This window comes from Anguilla rostrata, chromosome 1 (genome assembly GCF_018555375.3).
Source record: "Anguilla rostrata isolate EN2019 chromosome 1, ASM1855537v3, whole genome shotgun sequence".
NCBI lineage: Eukaryota > Metazoa > Chordata > Actinopteri > Anguilliformes > Anguillidae > Anguilla > Anguilla rostrata.
In genome coordinates, this window is record NC_057933.1 from 23,487,375 (window position 1) to 23,514,846 (window position 27,472).

General features: G+C 42.3%; 1 protein-coding gene across 5 annotated transcripts in view; it reads left to right on the top strand.

The window, feature by feature from the left end:
• The window catches only part of supt3h (SPT3 homolog, SAGA and STAGA complex component), an 82,746-nt gene that overhangs the window by 1,105 nt on the left and 54,169 nt on the right, over positions 1-27,472 (top strand). For 3 of the 5 annotated variants that reach the window (XM_064330739.1, XM_064330755.1, XM_064330720.1), the window contains exon 2: positions 8,386-8,483. In XM_064330739.1, the coding sequence (XP_064186809.1) occupies positions 8,386-8,483 (98 nt within the window). Of the gene's footprint in view, positions 1-1,023; positions 1,176-8,385; positions 8,484-27,472 lie in introns of those variants that run through there. The other 2 variants (XM_064330730.1, XM_064330747.1) reach the window with 1 other exon arrangement.

Consider the following 27,472-nt stretch of genomic DNA (forward strand, 5'->3'; position numbering starts at 1 on the left):
ATTCACTTCTTGACCTAGATATATCCTTATCATAATATAAAATCTAAAAAAAGAAGAAAAAAAAACTCTCAAATATAAAAGCCCCTATGTCCCTGTAACATTTCCGCGAGAGAATGAAACGCTAAGGCTCCGCCATCGGGTAATAATATAGCCTATAGCCTACATACGGGTTTGCGGAAAAAAAACAACATAACAAAGCACGTCTTTGTTAACTTTTAGTGTAAGCCTGTCACATGAAACAGAAAAATCATCCAAGGATCCGAATGTTCAACTTATAAGGAGACGTTTCCTGAATAACACAACACACCTGAGTGTAGCGATAAACTACTTCCACTTTCGCAGCATTTCTCCTCTACTTCCAACTGCAGGATGCATTCTGACAGACCTATGTACCGTTAAACTTGACATATAGCATATTCTCATAGCTTTCATAAAAAATAGAATTAGCCTATATGAATGGGAGAAACTACCGATTTAAGGAAATCTCACAAATCTCTTTATTTTCTTGAACAAACAGAACCTCCAACGAACAATCTGGCCGTGAGGATAAATGAATGACTCATTTCCTTTAGTCTGAGTCAGAGAAAAAGACATTCAGCTATATTTCGGTCATAGACGACCGATGTATCATGAGGGCAGTGCATGTCTGTTGCCCTCATTCTTATTTATAAATATAGCTTAGCCTACTTGTCTTTGTTAGGCCTACATGTTGGCTAGTATTGCGACATAACAACAACAGCAATAATAAAAATGATGATGATAATAATAATAATAAAGAAGAATTACAGCCAAAAACCAATAACAGCTAAAGGGAGATTAAATACACAGGAGCTATTAGGTTACTATACATAGGCTATCACATAGGCTATCTTTTTCTGTCATAAAATGTATATTTTGTTCTCTTGTTAAAAGACTGGTAATTGCACAGACTTTTATAAACAATGAGCACATTGCGAGAACACACTGGTCGCGCGACAGTCATTGCTGCGTGTAGTTGAACGCGTCACAAAAACTACAAGACTTGCATTTACTAGCGAGGAACGTTGAGTTATGTAACAAATAAGAACTACAACGACCAGCACACAGTACTTCCGTAGGTTGTTTTGACGTCAAAAAAAGTTGCTGAATTGCGGTGTGTACGAAAAAGAACGTTTTGAAGTACATAGCTAATAAAGGTAAGGAGACGCTTTCACACGCAGCTCACTGAGTTTGTGCCACGAAAGCTGAAAAAACAGCGTGCATTAGTTATACCATTTGTTGTAGATAGATAATCGATCGACATATTTATCCAGATTATCTCCATTTTGGTGGAAAGTGACTCGTAGCTAGCTAGTTGGTAGTTTTGATTATTGTATTGTGTTAAGGCTCACATGATCGCCAGCCAATCTGTTCAGTTAACTAGACGAGTTCGCTATAAAAATGCAAATTGCATACTTTTACATTCATATATGGCTGGCTTGATTGCAGTTTGTTTTACTAGACAGCGGTGCAGATAGCAGATAGCTGGTCAATGCCACGGGAATGCCCAAACTATTCCTATTACTTATCGTGAATACTAACGAGATGCTGTTGTTACTCGCTTACTTTTTAAAACGGCGATTAGCGTCTGAATATAACGTTAACATAACGATAACATAAAGATAACTTGTCGTTGGCTACCATGTTACCAGCTTTATAGTGGTCCCGTTATTAAATACGCTACAACGGCTTCCAGTTTTGCTGTGTTTTTGATTGGACCAGAATGTTTTTTATGTGCGATTAAGGCTAGTTTATACACTTACAGTAGTTACTGACAACCTGTCCACTTTATAATGACCGTATATGGGCATGGGGTCCGTGGTTTTAAACGAGAAAATATACTTGAAGTTGTTCAATGCGGCTTATATAGCGATGCTATGTTTTCAAAGGCCCTACATATGGACACATTCGTTACATAGACTTTATTAACAATAATAAACACAAAATCAGTTTTTATTTCAGTCCAGTACGTCTTTCCTTCTTCGTTTATATGCACATGAAGTTCTTGTCTGTGTGAATGTGAATGCCTTAGCCTACATTAGCCAAGATACTTAAAATGGGAGGGATTATATGGAAAAAGGGCTGTAATTTGGACACGGGTCACTTGATAGATGTAAATACCATCACATTAAAACCTCACATTAAAGCTGAAAGTGTAGCTGCATATTAATTGTTTTCTTAGAAATCCACTGTACTGGAGTACAAACCCAAAACAAGAAACATTTTCTCACTGTCCAAATACTTTTGCATTTAGCTGTAGGTGTGTCGAAAGCTACCATAAAGACGACTACACCAACATTACCTCAGAGTGTTCACTGCAAGATACAAACTACTGGTAAGGCCAGCTTAGTGTTTGCTAAAAAAGTAAATTACAGAACTTTTGAGTTTTGGAACAGTCTTATGGACAGATGAAAGGAGCATTAACCTATACCAGAGTGATGGAAACAGGAACGTATGGAGATAGAAAGGAACTGCTCATGTTCCAAAGTACCCCCGTCATCTGTGAAACATAGTGGAGGTAGTGTTATGGCTTGGGCGTGTGTGGCTGCACTGGAACTGGCTCAATTGTCTTCACCGATGATGTGACTGCTGACGGGAGTAGCACAGTGAATTCTGAAGTATAAATAACCATTTTATCTGCTCAGATCCAACCAAATGCCTCAAAACACATTGGATGGTGCAGCAGGGCCAAGGAATAGAATGTTCTCGACTGGCCAAGTCAATCACTCGTCCTGAATCTAATGGAACACGTGTTTAACTCACTTAAGGCAAAGTGCCCCAGAAACAAAACAGAAGCTGAAGATGGCTGCAGTACAAGCCTGGCAGAGGATCACCAGGGAACATACCTGTCTGGTGATGTCTATGTGTCGTTGACTTCAGGCAGTCATCAGATGCAAAGGATTTGCAACCAAGTACTAAATATGACAACTATCATATTATGTCAAGTTGTCCAGTTACTTTCGTTTCCTTAAAATGGGAGGTGCTGGGACGCTATAAAAAGGGCTGTAATTCCTACACTGATCACCCGATATGGATTAAGGCCGATAGTCGGCACTTCAACCTCATATTCACTGTTTTATTTTAAATCTGGTGTGCTGGAGTACAGACCAAAACCAACAAAAATGATGGCACCCTCCCAGTACTTTGCATTTAACCTTACTTCCAACGGAAAATAACACATTTAAAAAATCAGGTACACACGCGCAACCTCTAGTAACACCGATGTTCGGAGAATCCTGTTAATTGTGGTTCTACAGACATGATTAACATGAAGACTCACTAGATTAATTATTTTACGGCCCAATGGAATCTATTGGTTTTAATATGCATTATTGCGCATGTAGTACATGCGGAAATAACATACGATGACCGACCTACGGCTTGGCGTACATTAGTGAAATATTAATTTCTGTTGCTTTTTTAGGATGTGTGTGGGTGGCTGTGTGGGCAGGGGTCTATTTTAGATCACTATTTTGGATCCACGTTGAAAACATTTCGAAGTGAAACATATTTAGGATTTACACGCCTACACTGTTTCGAATTTACGAGAAGATACAATATTATGTAGCCTATTTTTTCCTATTTTTTAAATTGGACCAGACTAGCTTGCGAACAACAAATTGCTTTCTTATAATGTCAAGAATGCGTGTGCATATTCATTGAGACTGGTTCCAATTATTTTTTCTTAGTGTTTTCTTATAGTGTCTAAGGCAAATTGGATCTGGATGCAATACATTTTCTCCAGGGGGACCTATGAATAAAACATCATCATAAGAGTGTTTGGGCATGACAGAGGCACGCAGGCACTTAGCGAATACAATTATTGAATGGGACGGTGGAATTCCCCGGCGCATATGGGGCCAGACCGGGAGAAATTCCACATCACTGTCTGAAATTAAACTGAGTCACTAAGACGTGCAGTGAGACGTTTCCAGGGGATTGAGGCAGGAAGAGAAAATACCTACTGCAGCCGAATATTGTTTCGTGTGTGTTTCGTAGGCACTGTCTGTCAGCTTGTCAAACGAAATTACAGAGTACCGTTCTTCCCATTCTGTGCTATAAGGCTCTTGGCTGTTGTGTGTTCGATATGCGTTCTTTTACAGCGGATTCATAATATGCAAGAAGCACGACGTGCACTAAGCTACTTCGCATATGGAATATTAAAACGCACAAACACGAGAATAAAATAATATAAAATATCTAGTATTTAGACGTGTAATGCAAGTTGTCATTTCAATCAAGGCGTTTTAATTTCTGGAGAGTCCGTGTATATTTTTCCCGCCAGAAACTAATCTCGGATTTTATCAATTACATGGCCTATTTTAGTGGCATATTTGCAAGGCCTGTTGGTTCCTTTTGTGGTAGGGGCTCAGAATTGGCGAGTAATATCTCAAGTATAGATGAAGCATTGTTATTAATTTTATTTTAATTTTTTGTAACGTATTTCAGAGCAAATGTCACATCTTAATTGGGATGTATTATGTATTTGATAGGCTATATGATATGTTTGGTCGGCCAAGGCAATGTTTGGGATGTTGATTCTTTGATATCTTAACCAAAACAAATCTGTTCTTTACAATGTAATAACTGTGCGCCTGATTTTTTAATTAAACGACGTTGCCTCATCTCTTGTATTTATTTTAAAAAAAGAAAATTATTTGAGGAAACCTAGTTCAGAAGAAGCGGGTAAGTAGAAAGGGCATTTTTAATATAGGCTACACTTCTCTGTTTTATTGTGAGGCCATCCCACCCCATCCTTTCAATTATAGGCTAAATATCCAATAGCCGTGAATACTGGTTTTTGAAAAGGAGGAGAATGGATTTTACATTAGCCTATATGTAAAGCAGAGAAGAGGATCAGGCCCGGGACGGCCGTGTGTGGCTGCTGCTGCGGATGTGGCAGAAAAATAATAAATTTTGAAAAGCTCTGAGACGTTATTGGCACCTCATTACAGTGCAGAAAAAGAAGTGCTATTGGATTACATTTCCTCTCTCGCTGCTCGGCGCACCAAATATGTTTTTGATTTCCTAAAATTAAACGGATCGACTATAGATTTATAGCACTGATGAATTGGAATAATTAGCCCATAATGCGTTCTGTAAACCGATTTTTAATCAACGGAGCAAATACTTTTGGGTGAGGTTTAATTATGCGGAGTGTTTCCCGCATTGATACCATTTTATGTGAATCTTTATTTTAAATTGTAGTTCTGTTGCCATTTGCTGCGCTCTTGGCAGATTACGTGAACAATTACATGAAATAGTCATAAAGGAGGACGTCTTAAAATGTGACGCCTTTATTAATGATTCCATATAATTCAAACCACAAAACCCTACAGTAACCCAGAAAAAAAAAAAATATATATATCCCATGTTCTGTGTCTCTAGGTCAAGATAACAGTAAATCAATAAAATTAATTAAGCGTCTGTAGACTTTAAAACTTAAAGCTGCTTAAAAGTATTTAATTATTGTGGGGGGGAAAATGAATAGAAAATGCTCCTTTATTCTATATATTCAAGTTGAGCATCATGTTAAAACCATACACATTGAAGCAATCTGAATTAATTCACCACATCTGAGTTCATTTGGCTAAATATGGTAGCCATCTGCCTCGCAATTCAAAGCGAAACTTCAGCTTTCATCCACGGTTGGGATGATTACAGTAGGATTTCAAATTTTGTGTTCAGTGTCGGCAACTTATTGAATAAAGCTGTCTTGAAAGTTGTGCTTCTGCATTTGACACTACAGACCGCATCCGATGCCAGGAAACATTCTGACTGAACGTCCAAAAAAATGTTAGTCTAACGTTCATAACGTTGGAAGGAAATCTATTTGCATAGTCGTCCTTTGATCCATTGAAAATATTGAAGATGTCAGGTCCGGTTTTATAAGCACCAACCTCCTGGCTCATTGTGTCGTGGCTCGCTCAGAAAAGGCTGTCCACCTGCGCGATTTGACAGTCAGATAACATGGCGGACCATAGGAAGCCGGCGGTTTCCCGCTCTGTCGAAACCGCAGCTGTGCTCCAGGTAATGTTGTTCAAGTATGGCCAGCAGAGCGTGAAATTTCACATGACTACATCTCCAAATGTAAAAACGTCTCTGCACAGGTCAGCGGTCGCGCATGAATTTGACTGTGTTTGGATACGGGATAGGACATCCTGTCGGGAGGCCTGCGTTGGGCAAGTGGTCGCATTAGGGGCAGGCGAGCAGCAAGGGATGAAGGGTGAGGTATCACTGCACCACATGATGTTGTGGCGTAAACACACTCTTGATTAAGGCCGCAGTCAGAGCTGTGATTTAGTTTTTTTAGCTTAAATCTTTTTTTGTGAATTTCTGTAAACTTTGTCAGCTGTCTCTGTGTCTCAGATTTTTTTAGATGAACTGCCTTTTCTGAAGAGAGGAGAGCTGTTGGTTGTTTGGTCCTTATTAGCTGATGACTGTGGGGGGCTTGTGCTCTCTCAGCCTCAGACAGGTCTCAGGTCTGCCGTGCATGGTTTTCCCTGGATTATCTCCCTTACACACTGGTCTCAGATCAGTGCTCAGCACGTCGTGCAGCACTTATTTTTTATTTCACTGGGGCCTGGAGTCGCAATTTTTGTCCAGACTCAACTTTTAAAAACATTACATAGATTAACACCATAGGTAATGTAATGAGTCAGTACTCTCAAGCTAAGTAGTTTCTCTGGTGTCTTGTTTGCAACGTCCACCTTGTAGGCTACATAATACATTACTTGTGCATGGGAATAATCAAGTTGTTGGATAGTATCTTACTGACCTTTTATTACTAGTAAGCAAGGGTGGGCAGGCAGCCATGAGCTATGGTTGGTGGAGTACCTGCTTTTGGCCAACAGATTAAATCAACACTTGTGCTCTTGTTGTTGCTTCCTGTGATACTGCAATAGTCCGAGCATTTGTATGAGGTTCACTTGCGGCACACTCTTATATTTCAACAATTATAGCTTTGTACCACGCTTTGGATATTTCTGATCTCAGACCCTTTGAGCAAAGGCACCTGGAGTAGTTCAATCAGTAAAAATGTAGTCTAAATAAAACTACCAGGAATTTATAAACACAACAGACATATTGATTTTTTATGTCTGGTAAAAGGCTTTATGAAAGCAGCACTAAATCACAAAATGTGGCAAAATGTATGAAGGCCCATTACTTAGAAGCCACAGTGATAATTTACTTCACTGTCATTTACTACACCTTTTTGCAGTATGTATTCTTAATCAGCCGGTTGAAATTGGGAAATTCAGTGGCCCACTTTTCTTGAAAACCTAGACATGGAAAGATTCACACTTACATGGAACTAGGATTTTAGTGCAGAGTGAGTCATAATTTAGTTTTAGAGTAAACGGGTTCAGAAACAGCATTGGTTTATGGAAGCACAGTGTTTTCTTAGTCTTTTGATTTGAGATGCAATGCAGAATATTGCCCTTCCTATTTGGTGTCATCCAGCATGTAAAGTGTTTATGTGAATGGCCGAAGCGAAACATGGCAGTCAGTAGATGTGCTCATGTAGAATCGGCCATCAAGCGCGTCAGGCATGAATCTCGTGCGTGAAGGACCAATCTCACAATCACACGCCTAGGTCAGACATTTCAGTGAAAACGACTGCTGGATTTTCAGAACGCCAAAGAGCAAATTTGGCATAGGCCTAATTTGATACAGTAGGTAGTGTATGTGCAAGTGCTGCATTTCAGAAGGAAATGTGTCAGTTCTCCCCCACTCAACAGTGTATTTCACACCTCCCCTGGCGATGGTTCCTCCCAATCCCCTAACGATTTCTGTAAATGTGCGTGTGGATTTTCGAAACTAGAGATCTAGCAGCTGTTTTTCCCCCAGATTTTTTGGAAGGGAAGTGCCTGCTGTCACTGTTGCATAGCTGTCCATCACGGGACACACGATTTCTTGAATGCTGACCGGCGAATACATGCTCAAACAGAACCCTCCATTACTCTGCACAAGACATTCAACAGAACAAAATTGTCTTCACTGTCTGGCTGTAATGTTTTTCCCACGGTGCACAGGAACTGCCGCCGCGGGCTGTGCATGGCAAATTGTGGTCACTCACTCACTCACTCACGGACGACCTTTGAGGGACGTTTTGTGGGACGCAGGCGCGGGTGGTGCCAGCTAAAATGTGTCTGCGGAAGTGAGTTGCGCCGTGGGTCTGGACGGTTACGTGCCTGTTTTTTCTTTTTTGGGAAGGGGCTGACTGTGCCCTTAGCACACGTATCGTGGTACTACTTGCCTCAGCAAGGAAACATTTTCTCTGTGAAGTGGCTTTCTAATCGCTAACACGTCGGGAGAAAATTTGGCCGGTTGCCACAACACTGAGTGCTTTGATTTGCCCCGCAGATGAGCTCCAACGCCGCGAGCCCTGTGTCGGGCAGCGCCAGTGCCGGGAGGACTTCCGGAAAGGCCACCAGTTTCATCCCCGAGCTGCAGAGCATGATGTAAGTGCCCCTCTCTCTTTTTGTCATTCATTCTCAAAAGGATCCAGGTGGAATATTCTTTATTAGCATGACTGGATTTGTCCACTGTTGTCAAATCATTTTAGAACACTAGCTAGGAAGAATGCACTCAGTAGAGTGCAGACCACTGCCAGGGCACTACAATCTCTCCACACATGAATGTGCACAGCAAATATCTTGGCAGTCCAGTCGTTACATTTGGATGTATGTTTGGCCTGATGGTAGCGGAGGAAAGGTCATGGGGTCACCTCTTGGATCATGAATGTGCCCCGCTAATTGGTGATGCGGCCATTGCTTTTCTAGATTTGTCAATCACAAATTGAAAGTTTCGCCTGATGGTGGCGCTAATGGAAAGATCATGGGATCACCAAAGTCAATAACTTTCTTCCCTTTGGGAACGTGAATGTGCACAATAAATTTTATGGCAATCCGGCCATTACTTCTCTGGATATGTCTGTCACAAATGGATGGAGGAACGGATGGACAGACGTCATTACATAACCTGCTTAGCAGAGGTAAACATAACCCTCCTGCCTTCAGGGTGAAACAAGATGGTGTACACACAAAATATAAAAATAATGTATTTAAATATATTAAAAAAAAAATTTAAAAAAATGGATGTTTCCCACTCCCAAAATACAGTATAGTGGCAACAAACGTTTGCTGTCTGGCAGCAGTGGAAAGGCAGTCGAAATTTAATCCTTTCTTGAGAACGTGTGGCATGGCTCAAAAAGGTGAAATTTAAGAATACAGTAAAAAAGCTAATTGAGTTCAAATACAAAAAGAAACAAATACAAATGTAGAGATGGAAATGGATGCACCCAAAATATGTATTGATGCCTTTTATTTTCTCACTAGTTCTCAATGCAGACAGCCTTATGAAACAAAGGAAAAGTTGGGGATTATCATGCTCGCCTATTCTATCAAGTGTTGGGTGCCTTGAACTGGCAGGATTGCACACCTCTATTTTGTCACTTCTCAGAAGCTACGCAGCTAGCTGTTTATGGCGCCACGTTTCCATGGCGAGGCTGTGGTCACTGAATCTGCATTTGATTAACTTCTGGGCTTGTATGGGATCTTACTCTGACAAGGTATTGTGCCATGGTATAATCCTTGTTCAATCTCTTTTGTGTTTGATTAGTTTTGTTTTGTCAATGTTTAAAGTACCGTGTTCAGTTTTCTGTCGGAGTCAGCTGCTTTTTATTTAATACATTTTCAGTTTGTACTGTTAACACTGCAGTTAACCGGGTGTTTGTGAGCTGATTTGCTTCAGAAAGTTTTTTTTCCCAGGGCATACCAAGCTTCATTAGTGCATCTCTTTCTCTCCCTCCCTTAAAAATAAAATCTCTTTATCACAGTTCATCATGTAGATGCATATAGGATGCTGAGTGACTCTGGTGAATATAAGACAGTGTTTTGTACAGGGTGTTTGGCACATAGTGTTCTGTGTGGAACAGTTATTCCCCTTCTGCTGAGGTACGTTTCAAACAAATAATCATTTTCTCCTTCGTGATTATCAAACGCAGATTAGTTTGGGCCGCACAACTACTACTTGTCCTGCAATTCCGCCTTGCTTTTGAGAAAAACAAAATTCCCTTGGATGGTGAAAACAAATCTCTCTCTCTCTCTCATATTGCTGTTTACTCTGGTGTCACTGCTGATTGCAGGGATCGGGTAGCGGAAAGCCGGTGGTCTTTTTCCGCACTGAAGCGGATCCCACCCTCATCAAAGTGAGAAATTTGCTCTGCCCAATCCCGTACTCCACATGTTGTGAGGATGTTTCAGCAGTCTCTGCCACTTCAGAGCAACCCCCCCAACCTCCACCCTTGCGCCCATGTTCTGGAGCTCTGGAGCCAGGGGGATAGCCAGAGTGCCCCACCCCTTCCCTGCCTCACCCTACTGTTGCCTTCAGGGAAAGTTAAGGGACGAATTCCAATTAAGCTCGTCTGCCAAAGAGCCATAGAGGCTATGGGACTTCCCCAGTGAAGTCTACGAGACTCAGCTTAGTGTAACATACAAGAAGTAGTGTGGACAGCCAGGAGGGAACTGAAAGCTTGTATGGGCTGTTAGCGTCAGGGTTATAGCTGCAGACCGCGGTCTGTCTGGCCAACTATTCAGCCTTTGTCCGTTTCTGTTTAATCAGACGCCTAATGAGATGACTCAAAACAAACCCTCCACCATGTCTAATGTAGAATGAAAAAAGGGTCTCTTTAATGTACTAATCATTGCCAAATGGACATGCGTGTTCATAAATCACGCCCAGGATCGACTGTGTTTAACACTGCAGTCTTAATTTAAGTTGCTAACTTATTTTCCAGTTCAGGATGACATAACAAGCCCTGAGTCTTTCCTTGATTTTTTTCTCTCTCCAAAGTTCCTGGAGCGGCAGTGAAAGGCTTATAAAGCTCTCCAAGTGCTCCATCTTTGCAGACCCATATTTTGCAAGACTCTTAATTGCAGCTTTAAAGAGGAGCCTCGTAGCCCTCCAGTTCAGAGTGCTGTTTTTTCGGTCTTTGGCAGGATATGACCTAACCAAAATGTGGATATGAAGAAATGATGTTTCCTTACTATATCCAGAGGGCTTGGAGCGTATTGCTGATCCATGGTGGTTGCGGGCCCACCCAGGATTTGGTCCAAGGTCGTGCTTAATTTTTTTCAGTGTGCTATGAAACGCCTCATCGGTAACGAAGAGGTAAAGGTAGCAGTCACTGCATATCTGGGTATACCTGGTGATATCAGACTTAGCAGCATAAGAGGGCAAGAGGCAGATTTGCTTCTATGATGCATTAAAACCTTTCCTTAATCAGCCAGTTGTATGCTACTCTGCCCTGAAGCTGTTCAAAGATTGGCATTTTGGGTACTGTGGTGGAGTTGGTCAAGAGCTGGACACTCCTACTGTGCCATTGTGTGAAACTCTTGAATCTGTATCCAGCTGTGTAAATAGTAAGTAGCATGTTAGTTGTACCGGTTTAAAGCTTCTGTTAAGGAAATGAAAACTAGGTATTAATATAATGGCAGCAGTTCAGAGAAAAGTATGTAGGCTACTTGTTATTATTTACCCAGCAGATGCCTGTACTTAAATGTGTATTGTGTGGCAAGGGAGCTGCGGTGGTCGTGAGGGTAAAATCCTGAACCCATCGGGGAGAAAGTGCCGCCGATGGCATCCGCTCCCGGCGGACGAACTGAAGCGTTTTCCGCTTCCTCCCGCCGTGGCGCTGGGCCCGCCTGCCGCCTTCGCGGAGGTCTCTAATTGACATCACTTGTGCTCGCGGTATAAATAGCAGCGAGCTCTGCGGCTCGTCAGAGGGGGAAGAGCGCAACTGCCGAGCGGTACTGCCCCGCGTTTCGCCGGCTCGGTGACGCCACCGACGTTCCCGTCGGCACAGAGTGGCGGCACGGGGGAACGTTAAGCCCAGCGCGCGCATGCCACCCAGTTCGCGATGAGCAAAGGTGACACAAAGCAGCCGCGTTTGAAAGCGGGCTGGTAACTACGGGCTACAGAGTCAGAGCAGACAGCAGGTTTACTGTACCAAGCATATGTCAGTCAGGTAACTCTGGGACACCCAGAATTAGCAGTGTGTTTAGTGTCTGCACGTCCGACTCGTAACTCTGGGATGAACAGTGCTTTCAGTGTGAGTCCACCTGTGTTCGACAGCAGAGCAACAGGCAGAAGCCATTCTCGTCACATCAAAAATATGATTTGAACAAATTCCCGAGTATTTTGAGTGTACATTCTAAAAAAGCCCATAAATATTAGCTGTGCAAAGTGCTTATTTTGGGCAGAGAGCCCCAGTGCTCAGCACCAGGTGCTAAAGATAACAGAGGTTCGGACACATTCCGACCCGCACACTTTCCTCTTCAGCGAACTCGACTAGCCGACATCCTCCCTCCGAACTGCTGGAGAGTATTTATAGTACTGTACATCTGTAAGACAAGCCCTTCTGTTAAAGCCATGTCTGGTGTTATTCATTAGGGGACTCATAACTAATATCACATTTCTCCTGTAAAGGGAGAAATTTGCCGGGTTCAGACTTTCCTGTAGTAGATAGTTTTGTAGGTCATGCAAGACTCACTAGAGACACAAGGCGGAGCGCCCATCACGGCTACTGTAAGGCCCGCCCTTTCTGTCGCTGCTGCATCTGGCGTGTGAATCCTTTTTTTTTTTTTTTTAAAGAAATAAACTGCGCAAATATTTGGGAGAGTGGTTGTTAAACCTTCAGGAGATATTTTCCCATTGTCTTTTGTTTCTCCATTCATAATATGTTTACTCGTGTATTTATGCTTGTCCGTGCCTGTGTTCGCGTTTGAACGTTTTTGTTTGCATGTGCCTGTGCGTGTTTGCGGTGATGAATCGCATCACGAAGAAATGACACGCTGAGTGTTTGTTGCCAATATCTACCGAACGGACAAATACAAAACGAATCAAACACACCGTTTTAAAACGACAAAATTATGTAAAAATTTGTAAACGAATGAATGAAGCGTAGGAAATGTGCAGGGGACCAGTAACTGCTGAACAGGTTCTGAGGAGTGGAATTCCAGTTGAATGTAATTTTTAAGAAAAGGCATGGCTAATTGTTCCTGCCGGTTCTCTTGCGATTGGCATCTGTGGATTTTGTGCTGTCTGCCTCTTACTTCACTACTGATGCCATTGTTCCCGTACATGTGCAGCAGGTAGGCTGTAACTGCAGCATGTCCTAAGTGAGTGCTATGAGTTCCTCAATGTGTTGGTGTTTCTCCTGAAAACAACACACATACACACAAATGCTGAGTATGTACACATACACACTCCCACATACTGTAGGATGCTACTGAAGGTTCCCTACAGTTCCTCTTGAGTGGTTGAGTCCTTAGGGAAAGTGTTTGGGTTGGACGCACTGTGGATTTTAAATACTGTCTATCTGTTTGATACGTCCAGCCAGATACTTTTTTTACCGGTTTCATTTTTCTTGTTTTTTAAGCAGTTCCAGGGAATTGTTGTCCCTTTAGGCTTTGGTGATTGTCTGCAGTGGTTCTTGTGTGTTATATTATACTGAGGGTACTATCGGTGCTTTGTTATATGGCGAAGACTGCCAGTATTTCCAAACCATTTTATGTTGTTAAAAAACATTTTTTTTTTTTACAGTTGGCTTGAGATGAGTGACACTAGAAACGCACAGCAGTAATAAGCTGCCTCCCGTTGCCTGGGTGACCAGACTGTATGGAACCTCTCGTCTCTGGGGCAGTTGTTTGGTAGGAAGATGAGCTTTAGTTTCTGAGAGGACCACTGTGTGAACCCCTGAAGTTCACCCACAGCATTAAGCCTATGAGATGAGACACACTATTGTGTGTGTGTGTGTGTGTCTGTATTTGTGTGCGTGTGTGTTTGTGTGCCGTTCTATGTGCATTTGCAAGCATGTGTGGGATTGTGTGTGCACACGTGAGTGTATCCGTGGGTGATGTGTAGATGGGCGTGTGTGATTGGTTTAGTTTCCTCTGTTTCCTCTGTCCTACGTAGAGTGTGCCTGGAACATTCTCAGCCATTCACAGGATGAGGTCGGGGTTGGCATGGAGTGATTAACGCACTGATATCAGTTTCCTTCTAAAGGCACATATCGTCCTGCTGTGTTCTGGGAGCCCGGTGTACAGAATAACTGGTACCACTGTACCATGCTTCATACACTTCCACAGGGAGGCAAAGGGCAGACCTTAATGCAGAATTGTCGATCCTGCACTAGTAACGGGTGGAACAATATGTAATTCAGGCACGACTAAAAGTACTTTTCATCATCGGCTGGTATTTTATGGTAAATGGTAAATGGACTGCATTTATATAGCGCTTTTATCCAAAGCGCTTTACATTGATCTCTCTTCGCCAGAGCATTAAGGGTTAGTGTCTGTGCTCAAGGACACTTCAGACATTCCCGGGTGGGAGTTTTGAACCGACAACCTCCGACTGCAGACATCGGTCTACCCCTCAAGCTATGTCGCCCCTTTATCTTTTTGCAAAAGAAGCGCGATTTCTTTCGGCAAGCGTGTGCATGTGGAAGGCTGCGCTGTTAAATGGCGGTGTAGTAGGATTGTTTGCATGGAATAATGGTTTGTCCCACTGACTGTCTTCAAAAGCACATCTTCATATTGAGCTTTCTCGGGGAACAGAGGAGTTCTCTGTTCGTAAAACATGCCGGAGTCTGCGGAGGGCATTTTCACAGACCTCAAATGAGTTCAGACACAAAGGCAATTTACTCATTTAAGAACTCGTGGGGGGAAAAAAATGCACGCTTGCGTCGTTTCCAGAGGTCTGTCTGCGCTTCTCGTTTTTCGTCCGAAGTTTTGGGCGCGTCTGCCGTGCTGCGTTCGCCAGGCGGCGGATCAAAGCTCTCTATTTATCTTTTACGAAGGCGCGCTCCCTCCGCCTGCGTCAGCGTTCGTCTTTCCGTCGTCGGATTTGCGTTAGCGGCGCAGGCTCGCGGCGCGTTAGGCAAACTTCATTTCCCGAAACTTTCTGGGCTGACGCTCTGCCTGCTTGCTGGTCTCCTTTGTTAACTCTTTAAAAAAAAAAAAAATATTTTCGCACTCGGTGAAAGTTCCGGCGTTTTAGAAACGGCGCCGTTTCTGAAGACGAGAAAAAAAAAAAACGGAGCCGGCGTTGCTACGCGCAATATTTGTCAGCACAATGTCGCAGTCGGCGCGGGCGAGCGCCAAACACAAAGCTTTACCGCCTCCCGGTTTTCTTTTTTTTTTTAACGTTGATAAACACTGCAGATTTCACAGCGTTTGGAGGGGGAAAGGATCGCATTCAATTACACGACTGGTGAAACATTGCTTTCATTTAGTTTTGACTAAAGATTACGCCCTTATTATTCTGGCTTTAAAAGCTCCGACAGAAAGCCTCGCGCTGCGTTTAAAGCGCGCGGGAACGGCGTTGTTGGCGGTGCCAGGTCCTTTGGGAGACCCCTTCTGATTAATTTTGCATCAGTTTTTTTTTTTTTGTTTGAGTTTTCGAGAGGATTTTTGGTTCGACGGCGGGGGAAGCGCGTCGCGGATCTGAGGGCCGTACATTAAAGGGCGGCGGGAACTATAATGCCTCCGTCAGCACGGCGAGTCAACAGGGGGAACCACACACACACACACACACACGCACACACGTACACAAACACAACACACAGCGGCACTCAAGCACAGGCCTGTTCTCTTTAGAGCTCGCGCCCCACATCTTTGCCTCACTCAAAGATTCCACTTCACAACGCAAAACCAAAAAGACGACTGAGTCTTCCACTGCGCAACACAGATGCTAATTATAAAGTTAGGGAGATACCTCGAGAAGTTTGAGTGAGACGGCTGTAAACTTTTTCTCTCAACCGGTTTTGGCGTGATGGGATTGCTTTTCAGTCCACATTCACATCTCTGAAGCGATGAGACCAACCTTTATAAAGGTGAGAGTGGGGATAATAAACACACGGTCTTGCTGTTTGCCCTCCTCTTTTGAAGGATGGAGGAAGGGAGAGAGAGAAAGAGAGAGAGAGAGAGACCAAGGTTTTTGTCACATTCAGTAATCGGTCTGGTCAGATTGTGGTCAAATGGCGGTCATCTCGTGGTCAGATTTTGATGAAAGCCTCAGAAGGATGTTTTGTATCCCTGGCAGCAGTCAGGTTCCCTCAGGTGTGTTTACAGTACTCTCAGGACATGACACTCAGGTGGCAAACAGGTGAGACACGATACCCCCGCCTCTTCTCCTGTGTCCCCGTCTCTCGGTCTCTTATTCCTGAGCTTACTCACGCTGCTTGGAAGAGCAGCATTAGAGATCGTATCCGTGTGTGTGTGACAGCATTAATCACTGCCACACTGCCACTCCTTTTTTAGTCCAACATGAACCTATACCAAAGTTGTGCTGTGCGCTACGGTGGAGAATAGGCTAGGTGGGGTCAGCATTGATGTTGGTTTATATGGTCCAGAAGCACTTTAGGTAATTTTCTGTTTGTTGAACTAACCCTTACTAATGCTACAGGAAGTTAAATGGGGTTGACAACTTCTAAAAAGTGAGGAAAAACATTCCCGAAGGTAAACTGTTAACGGAAGCTGACACATTAATAGAAGAAGTGCTGAGGGGAGATTTTTATTCCTAAAACGCTTTAAATCTGTTTATTAACCCTTTCAGCTCGGATGACTGTATCATCTTTGGCCTTTGTTTGACACTGAGGAGATGTCTGGTTTTGTCCTCCAGTGTAAAATGTATCGTTTAGTTTAGTTCCTATTCAGGTTAGCCAGTATGATTTATAGAAATGTGTGTATTTAATACTCTGTTGCGTTGTTTTTTTGCAGTAGATAATCTTCCGTAGCAGCACATTGAGGCACCTTAGCGAGACACATTAAAGGTGTTTAAAATGTTCTTAAAGCAGTGGAGGGGAACAGGCAGTTTCTAGAAGTCTGAATCTGGAACAGTTCCTGCTCTCATTTAAACAGATACCAATCTTTACCACTATAAAAAATTAAATTGAGTACAACCACAAACAAAGACTCAAAATTGGAACAATACAGTTTCCCCCTTCTCTTAAATTTTGCAGAAAGCTTAATTAGCTTCTTGAGTTGTTGTTAAGTGTCAAGTTAAACAGAATGCTTCGATATTCTATCCCGTAATGACATAAGCTGAAACACAACATTGAGATTCAATTGATGATTAAGTGCTTTAAAGTTTATCATTAAATTATATCGGTGAATTGAGAAGTTTTTTCTATCTGTAGATGTCACAGATTATTAAAAATAAAAGCGTGTATGCTTAGCGACATTCCAAAATGGTGCAAGGTGAATGAGGTTTTATTTATTCTTAATTATGTCTATTTTGTTATGAAACCATGCATGCACAATGCTGTTCATACAGTAACTTATGTTTGTCTTCACGTGTTTGGACAATAATGTATTTGGGGCTCATTAAAGCAGAAAAGGTAATTTATCTTCCTGTTGGAGAGAGATTAAGACTCAGTTTATTCCACATTCCCCTGAAGGTTAAATAAATGAAATAAAAATATTTGGCCCCTTTTCCTGTTAAGGTTAAATAAATACTGCGAAACAATTTGGCCCATTTTCTGTATTGAGGAGAACAGTCTGCTTCTCTACGCTGGAGAAATTCTTCATTGCAGTATTGACTCAGCCCCTCATTTAAATGCTTCTAGCTGAAAATTCCCCTAATCTGCAGAACTGCCTTCTTCATTTCCCTGAATGTTAAAGAGGATATTTATAATGCTGATGATGGTTTTATGCGTAGCGTCTATTCTTTCTTATTCTATTTGCAACTATCAAACATATTGTCAGTTCCGTAGAAGAGTCTTGAGAGAATGACAAGTAGGCATGGTTCAGGTATTGTGAGTCTGATTAGCTGCGTATGTGATATGTGGGTCCTGTAGAGTCTTAGAGAAGAAACGTAAGTCTCGAACACACAGTGAGGGTTTACAGTGTTTTCATAACATACTAGGGATGATCTCCACAGTCTGTCCAAAGATGTAAAGCTATGAATTTAAGCTGGGGGGGCTTTACTTTGTATATTAACAAAAAAAATGAAACAAAAAGTCCCTTACTCAGGCAGCCTTATGGTGTGCTGAAAGCTTTTAAGTGTGAAACAGTAGGATTAAGACACAGCAGTTATGCCGCATTTTCTCGTCCGGTTGTGTGTTTTTGCTTGCCTCGGATGCGTTTCCCACATACTTGCATTTGGTCTAGCTTTGCAAAATGAATGCACTTTTGATTGTATCAGCATGAAAGAGCCAAGCCTGCATCGTACCGTATGATTGTCTTCACTAGCTTCTCTTGACTACTTCACTAGTACTTGTCTGGACTCGGCATTCAACACTGAATTTGTTTTTGTTTTTTTTTGATCATCTAACCCTTTGCATCTGAAAGCAGCGGAAATGTGGCAATCATCTGTTCAGTTGTAGCTAATTAAGATGTCTCCTCGAATCACCTCAGGATTGTGCGAACCGGGTCTCTCTGGTTCACAATTGATTGAGTGGGTCTGATTCGGGGATGGTTTGCTCCTGCCTGTGTTGAGGTTTCTGTGCTACGCCTTAGAGGGGCTGACTGTTTATTATTGTCCCGTTTGTGAGGTTGTGTTTGGCTGGGTGTGACTCTGGAGTTTGAAGCGTTTGATTATTTTAAGGAGCTTTCTCCAGGTTTGCTCAATCCAACCCCGCATGTCTGTACGGTGTTTGAATTGTTTATTTCACTGTTTCAGAATGGGAAAACCGAATTAAGTTGTATGTTATTTTAGAAAATTACTATTCTTCTCTTTTAAATATGTTTTATTTTGTTTAATATTTCTTTATTGTCATGAATCTCTGTTTTTGTTTCTGTATTTTTTGTAACTACCGAACTGGAAATGGAGTTTTCTGAGAGTGCTTTGTGCAGTGAATGAGACACATGTCTGTCAGTGTTTCAAGCATAACACTGTCATTCGCTAAGTCTTCTTCTGTGGTGGTGGCGCGTGCTGTGTGTTCCCTATATGCGTGTGTTTCCGCATGTGTCCATGTTTGCTTTAGAGTTTATCTTGGGTGCTTTTCAGATGCCTATTTATCAGACATAATGTGAGATCTGAGACATTAGCTTATACTGTAGAATCAAGTCCAGAAATACTCAGTTTTCTTCAAATCTGTCGGGGTAGAATATGGGGATTTGTGTCAGTTTTACTCTTCAAAATCGGTCAGATGACTTTTCTTGTCTGTTAATTTGAATTTTACCTGTGTGTGTGTGTGTGTGTTTTCGTTCATGTGTGCTTGTTTGTATCTATGTGTGGGGTCACATGGTCACGGTGTTTTGGTATAAATTCAGTTTCATTATTAGGTATTAGTCCCAAACAATTTCTGTACGTTCCAGAAAAACATTCCAGGCATAGTACATACAAACTTATGTGCTAAATTCAATGACGATAATTGATTAGTCATAAAAAACATCCCGTAGAGAATGGCCTTCAAGTCCAGTCACTCCCAGTGCCTTGAACCTCGCACCTGTGCTGTACCGAAACTGTGAATTCCCGCCTTTTTCGTTTTTCACATCCTCGTGTGGCTTCCTGAAAGGACACAGGCCCGCTTTCTTCCCTAACCTGCACGTCCGACTTCCCCATTTGCTCCTTTAATTCAGCTTTTGTTGTACCCGGGCCAGTTGTGATAACAAATTAAATAAATTGGACCCGCGCTGCTCGGCCTTCCTTTGGACCACCGCACGCATAAATCAGGAGCACATGGACTTCACAGCGAGAGAGAGCCCGGCGTGTAATTGATTAGTAACTGTTAAGAGTGTGTGTGTAAGGGGGGGTGTAGGCGTGTAGAACACGTGTGCCGTTCTCAGAGTAAAGTGCCGGTTTCTGTTCCCTTGAGACTGGACCGTCTCTGGCCAGCTTCCCTCTACCTCTGTCCCTCACTTTATAGCCCCCCCCCCCCCTTTCCGACTAATAGCACTCTTTTCTTTTCAGATCTCATTCACATAGTGGACCAAGTCTTATCATTGTTATTGTATTTTCTTAATTACTTTGCTTAGTGGGTGGAATTGTCGAAGGCATAGACTGTTATCAGTGTGCCCATTAATGCCCAAGTGAAGCATTTAGAGTTTGGTTTCTTATCATTGAAATAACAAACTGAAGGTTTAAAGGTTTTGTTTTTTTATTATTCTTATAACCAACTGTTTAAGTGTTTAGGTCCAGTTTCTTACTCAAGCGCCACAGCTCAGTATCCTACAAGGGAGCCAAGCCTATAGCATTGTGCTAATGAATACAAAATTTAGCCAATTTCTGTGAGCTGTAATGTAATATAGGTTGTGTTTAGCACATTGCGGCATGCTGTAAGGTACGTACCCATTGCCATGTGCTTTAATGTAAATAAATTTAGCGCATTACGTCGTAATGTAAGTACACGTCGCCCTGCGCTACAACGTGCTGTAATGCAAGTATATTTAGTGGATTGCAGTGTGCTGTTATGCAAGTGCATTTTGTGCATTGCACGTGTTGTAATGTCGCAGACTGCAGCCCTGGATTTGCAGGCTGGATCCATCACCTCATTCAGACGGCTGCTGGATTTACCTGTCTCAGACCTGTCCTAATCTGTGGGCTGACACGCTGCTTGTCGAACCCGCCTACTGTATCTGCGAGATTACACCAGACATGCTTATGTGCTGTTTGTACTTTTCATCATTGTAGTTTATTTTAATAAGAAACGATTCGTTAAACTGAGAGGTTTTTTAACACATTTGCAGGTGGTTTTCCCTGTCTAAACAGAGTAACAGTAAAATCCTACAGACATTTCGTTGTAGGTGTGTGGTTTCCACTGCAACTGAAATGGGTTACAGGATTTTACTGTTCTGCAAAGTTTTATAGCTCTTTTAATAAAGACGAGAATGAAATGGATGCAATCTGTAATTCAGTACACAGGGATATCTGATGAAGCATTGTCGCTTGGAGGACAAGTTCTTAATTACATTGATGTAGATATTCATTTTTAAATATTTAAGCAGAATATCTGAACAATTGACAGAGCTTAAGATGCTGGATAAAATTAGATACTTAGAATTATTTTCTTATATCCCAAATCCCAGTTTTCTTCTTGAAGGTTAAGTTTTTTTAATAGTCTTCATGAGTACCAGTGATTTAGGTTATTGTCTTAGAGATTAGGTATAATTTTACAGTGAAGAACAGGAGCAAAAGCAAAAGGCAGTCTCTATATAGCTAGCTATGGTAGACAGGTAAACATGCTGCTAGACTGATGATATAATCATTCTGCAGACCGGTAGCATGGTAAACGAGCAAATGCGCTTCTGACTGTATGATAGTGTGAGAAACACGGGTTTGTTCTTATTTGTTTTTCCTGTCCGTATTTTTGGGAAGATGTAAATAGACTCATTAGACTAGTCTCTTTCTGTGACTCTCCCTGTGGTCGATGCTGGGTTTTGGGTTTTCATTCCGCAAGCTGAACCGATGACCAAATAAACCAATCAGCCAATGAAAGGGTTGGGAGTGGGTTTTAGGAGAGAGACATTTGCCCCAGGATAACTGCATCCTGGCCTTTTTTAAACGCTTTAGACATGAAGCACACCATTCAGAAAATGCTGTAAGTCTGACCTGGCATTACTGTGTGTTTGTGCACGAGTGTGCAAATATAGAGCAATATTTTATCTAGATAAATTATTATTTATATTTATAAATAATTTATGAAGGGAAGTTTTTGTATTGCTGTGACCTGGTTGTGTTTTATGACAGTTTAATTTTAAATGCGCTTAGTTAATATTTTAGTCCCTATTTATTTATTTTTTTTGCTCAATCAGAAATTTACAGATGGCACGTGGATTATTTGGGACGATTCAGTTTTGCCTTCTGCGGTTCTACGTTGTGCACGTTGTACGTTGAGTTCTGTTTCAGCACGTTTTTATTACACGCCGATGTTATATATTTAACTCGCGCTGTGCGTTTTTGCTCTTGGCACTGCCAGGGCATAATAGTTCCCTTTCGCCTCAGAGTGGGGTCTCACAGCGCAGCTCTGCCTGTGTCCGGAGTCTTTATTTCCGATAGCCGCTTCCTGGAATTCGTAGCGAAAAAGGTGTAGGAACGAGCTGCGGTTCCGGACGTTTTGTGCACGCGTGCGAGGGGGGGGGAGAAGCCGACGGTGCGTGTGCAGGCGAGGAGGGTAATTTCCCGCAGACGGGCGAGCGCGTGTGTTTTTGGGGCCCGGGGAGGCGGACCGGCACCGCCACGCGGAGCTCCCGCAGACCCCGTTCGCCTTACCGAGGGGTCTGAACCACGAACGCCGGGGAAAAAAAAAAGAGACCAAACAAAACACCCGACCGCGCTCCCGCACGGCAGCCGCTCCACATCTTGTTTCAATGCAAGTAGGCAAAGCCGATCCAAGTCACTGTTTACGCTCGCCGGATTTCTCTTTGCACCTCCTCGGTCCTTTCACACAACTCCCCGCTTAAGCTGTCCGAACATGTCAGAGGTAGCGCACGCTCGCAAAGACAAAAAAAAAAAAGGAAAAGTCCCGGCGAGCATCGGCGTTTCGGAAGCACCTTTGTGTTCCGCGCGCTGCCGGGGCCACTTTTTTTTTTGTTGTTGATCTGAGCGGATTCTTTGAGGAGATCAACTCGGAGTCTCGCGGGGGAAAAACCAGGCTGCAGTGAAAGCGAGAGGTAATGTTCTCAGGGCTTACCCCAGAAGAAGTTCTGCTGACATGGTGTGACGGAGCCGAAGAGGCTGTTGGATGCCATAGCCTGTCCCAGCGACGCCCGTCTCCGCTACCCTCCCAGCTATCCTCGCGCCGCTTGTTGCTTCCCAGGACCCTCGAATTCCTGAACTGGGGAGAAAACAAAGCGGTATCGTTGGAGACGGAGGTGGAAAGCTTCCATAATGAAACGTTGGGGGGTTTTTTTTTTCTTTTCTTTTCTTGCGGGCGCCCGGTGTCGCGATGCACGAAGGGGGGGGGGAGAGAAGGCAGAGTTGAGCGCGAGCTCACGGGGGGACGGAGCGGGGTGTGCGCGGACGGAGACGCGCGTGGTTAGATTGTACTTACCACCGTGTTCAGCCGCCGTGACTGGAGGTGACCCGCGCGGGTTAACTCTTTACATGCCGGGGGGCCCTCCCTGCCGTCGTCTGGGGGTGAAAGTCGCGCACCGCACTTGTGGTTCTGTGGTTGTTTGTTGGGCGAATGAAGCTTTCGCACAATCCAAAAACACAAAAACACATAGGCTTTAAACCTCTCCTTTCCCCCTCGTGCGCTGTTACTGGAGGGGGAGGGGCCACATGCCCGTGACATCACAGCACCCGGGGAGGAAGGACGGCCCAACGCCTCCTCTGTCGTTTGCTTCGCTCTGCAGCTCTTCCTGCCATTCAGAGGGATGCAGAGTATGTGAGTCATGAGAAGGGAGGGAAGAAAGTTTAAAAACCAGCCTTCTTTTTTTCCTCTTTTTTCTCTCTTGCCCTCTTTCCCTCTTTCTCTCTCTCTCTCTCTGTCTCTCTCTGCCTCCCTCTCTCTCTGATTTCTCTTGGTGATTGACACTGTCAAATACCAACAATTTGGTCTCAGGGTCAAAGCAGCAGTATTGATTGACAGTTCATTCACAACCCAGCAGCAGTTGCACACTAAGGTCTGCTCTCTCTCTCCCACTCTCTTCCCTCACTCCCTCTCTCCCCTCACTTTCTCTGGCTGTCTTCATTCTCTCTCCTTGTTTGCTCTCTCAGCGTATCTCTTTCTCTCACTCTCTCATGTTGTGTCATAGCGTAGGCGACATGTTATTGGTCCTCCCTGGCTGAATTGCACCCTCTGTAATTGGCCGAGTAGAACGCTAAGAGCTGTAATTGGATGAATGCAGGGCTCTAATCTGTACTTGGCTGTCACAGAAGGCCCGTTACAGCAAGGGGGATTCTTTCTGTGTCTCAGTATAAGGAGCGCAATAATGACAGTTGGCAGCTGTGATTCACCTGCATGTGTTACGCAAGGCTGGTACCTGCAGTATGCCACCACTGCCCTGTGGTGACCTGTCGTACATGTTTGCCTTTGTGGGTGAAATAATGTGTTGGGGCGCAAAATGCTAATGACCGGAAAAAATTACGATAATTATTATTATTGTAATAATGGTACATGGTACTTTAACTTCGAGAGTGAGGCTTGTCACAGCCTTTGGGCCATGCACTGTTCGTGGTGGGAGTGTACTCATTTTATTGCTTGTTCGTCTGTCGAAACATTGATGTTTAGGGGGTTTTGTTTTCCTGCAGAGCTGATTTTCATTTGTAATCCGCGTAATGCCGCAAATATTCGTTTAAATGCCATTCGCAGTATGTTAAACACTTTCCGCTTTTATAATTCTTTGCTTGTTTTTCTCCTGCGGCGCATTGACGGTGAATTTGTCGGCCCAGCTAGCATTAATTCTGTCGGTGATCTTTCTGTTCTCACCGTCTCCTCTCAGGACTGTTTAAGTCACTGCACACATCAGGCATTACTGGAGAAAAAGTACTCTTGCGACACAGGCCCATTGAATAATCACAGCTTAATTATTTTTTTCATTAAAATTTTTTGTTGAAGGTTGAGCCGAACGTAATTATTGCATTTCAATTCACATTAGAGGGTATCAATCAATTCAGCCAATTATGTGTAGCCAGTCATTCCGTGGATACGGTGCATGGGATCCCTTCAGTGCTCTGCTGTGGTATTCTGCTCCTTATTGGCTGCTATCATAGAGACACAGTAGTTTATTTTTGTATATTTGGGCGCTGTAATGGAAAGCTGTCAGTTGCTCTCGTCCCAGTTTGAGTGAATAAAAAACAGAGGAAAGTTTGTGTCTGTGTAAAGAGTGCATAAAGTATATAGCTTATTAATATAATCTTGATGAAATTGCTCCTGCATGTTTTGGAGGTGGAACTTAATCTGTTTCTATAACTCGTACATTACTATTTGGGTAATATATACTCGCAATATACACCATGCATTTTCCAGATAATGTAAACTGTAGTATGATTAAGTGCGTACATGCTGTACTTCTGTCCTCTGTGTGGACTGTTCTGTTCTGTGGTTCCTATCCCTTGCAGTCTCTGCTTTTAAATGAGTTCATAGCTTTTGGGTGTTTGGTATTGGGATAAAATAATGATGGGCATTTCATCATTCTACAGATTATTCTGGGTGTTGTTTAATTTTATTGGTGTTTTCTGCAGGAAGCAGTATTGTGACCTTCTTTTTAATGCTGGATTTTTGTGTACATTTATAATAAAAATGTTGAACGAATAGGCTTGAGACCCAAAAAGTAATATAATATAGAATGGGAAGATAGTTTCTCAGCATGCTTAACTATATGGAATTTATGAAGTATTAAACTTTACTGCATTTTCTACAGATTTATTGCATTCTTGGTTATTACATTTAGCAAATGTCATTTCTATTCCAAGGGAAAGTTTCAATGACAGGATTTAGTCTAAATCATTATGCTCTGAGAGTTGTATAGTTGTGGCTAAGTTAGTGGAATATATTATTCCTGTCTTTTAGAATGAAATGTTCATAATTTATGTTTTATATTCCTCAGTAGAAAAGTGATGTATTAGCGATTTTTATTTATTGTAGTATGTTTGAAAGCTGAATTGCATATGGTTTGATTTATAAATGATTTTCAGCACACTAGCGAGTGCTTACTGTAACGGAGTCCCACCATTTCCTGAAGTCCCCTCTCTTTTTAACTTTTCTTCTTTTTGAAGTGGAGATGGATATAAAATCATGGAAAACCGGGCTCAAATGACAACAGAGGATGTGGCTAAGCTAAAACAGGAAACCTATTCTCCCACAATGCAGTGTGCACTCAACTGTGACTTAATGGAGCCGGTTGTAAACATGAATCCAGAGCGTAAGTATTCACCCCCCTATGGTGGATAGTGTACTTCATGGTTATTAAACGTGGAGTTTGTAATTGTTTGTCGTCTCCTGTCTGTACTCAACAGCATCTTGTGGTTTTTTTTTTTTTTTTTTAGTGTGTGTAGGAGAAAATAATTTAAACAAATCTAAGATGTGCTGTTCAACTTGGCGTTAACAGGACAACAAAGCAACAAGGTTTTGTGATGAGAGAGTAATAATAATAATAATAATAATAATAATAATTTTAAAAAATAATAATAATAATTGTTTGCTTTTCAGTCCAGAATTTCAAAGCTCTTTACTTTCAGAAAGCAAAAAAAAAAATTGAATGGTCAAATAAAAGAATAATGCTGAAGAATAATAAGTAGAGGAGTAATTATATGTATGAAGATGAAAAGTGTAAGGTTTTTTTATGTTTAAATGCTGTACTTTACTGAGGTAGTGAGGAAGGGCTTACAGAGGTTTGGATGACAAAACAGAAAGCCTGATTCCCCAGGTGCAGAGCCCAGTTCTTAGTTATGGACCATAGTCTGGAACTGCTGGATCTGAGACTGTACTGATGGACTGTGGAAGAACAGCTCTTTTATGTAGGCAAGGCCGGTAACATTCTTACAAACTTAGGATCTTACAAACTAAGAGTAAACTTCAAATCAGTTTTAAATTTCACCTGTAGCCGGTGCAAGGATGACAGGGCAGGAGAGGGCTTCACAGGATTGGTGTGGGCAGATTTGGGTTTTTGGTGAGAAACCCAGCAACGCTATTTTATAGAAACCTGTAGCTCATGTAGCGATTTGGCTGGGGGAGCCCACAGAGAAATGTGTTGTGGCAATCTGCGGATTATAACGGAATTGTAACAAGATGGTTGCCGGAAGGTTGCCAGGATGGGGCTGTCGGATGGGGCTTTAATGGGGCTCTCGGAACCTGCATTCTGGTCTGGGATTGGCAGGAGCTTGGCTTCCCTCCCATCAGTTATGCCTTAAGACCGTGCAGACCCTTAAATACATTAAACTGAAATCATTATTAAATTGTACTGTGTTCACGAAATAGCATTTTAATAACCTTTTCAATTACTTGTGATATAAATCCAAAAAAAAATAAATGTCAGCCGTCCTCTGTGAATATTGTTGCTGATACATGATAATGAATTACAGTGTAGTGATCATTACTTATATTTTGGTATTGCACTCGTATTGAGCTTTCTTTTATTTGCGTTATATAGGCTAAATGTATTTAAATAAAGTGAGTATAGTGGCTGGTTCAATGGTGATTTAAACGTCCATTTCATTTATTTTTTATTTATTGTTTTACTGTCTCGGGCTGAGGAAGATCCTTCAGACTGAAATGTTGATACATGAGACATTAATATTGTTGAAGTTCTGAATGAGGGGTGGTGTGCAGGAATATCGACTTGTTATTTTTTAAATTTCCTCTATCCTGGTCTGTGTTATACTTTCAGATATATGTACCGTCCAAAGTAGACTGTTACACATTTATTGTAACTTTTGGAGTTATCACAAACTAATCTGATGTGCATGCAGTTAAATTTGATATTTTTAAAGCTTCTTAATCTCTGATTACATGGATGGATTTATTTTAGTTAAATGAAATTTAATTCGTAGTATGTCTGTGAAA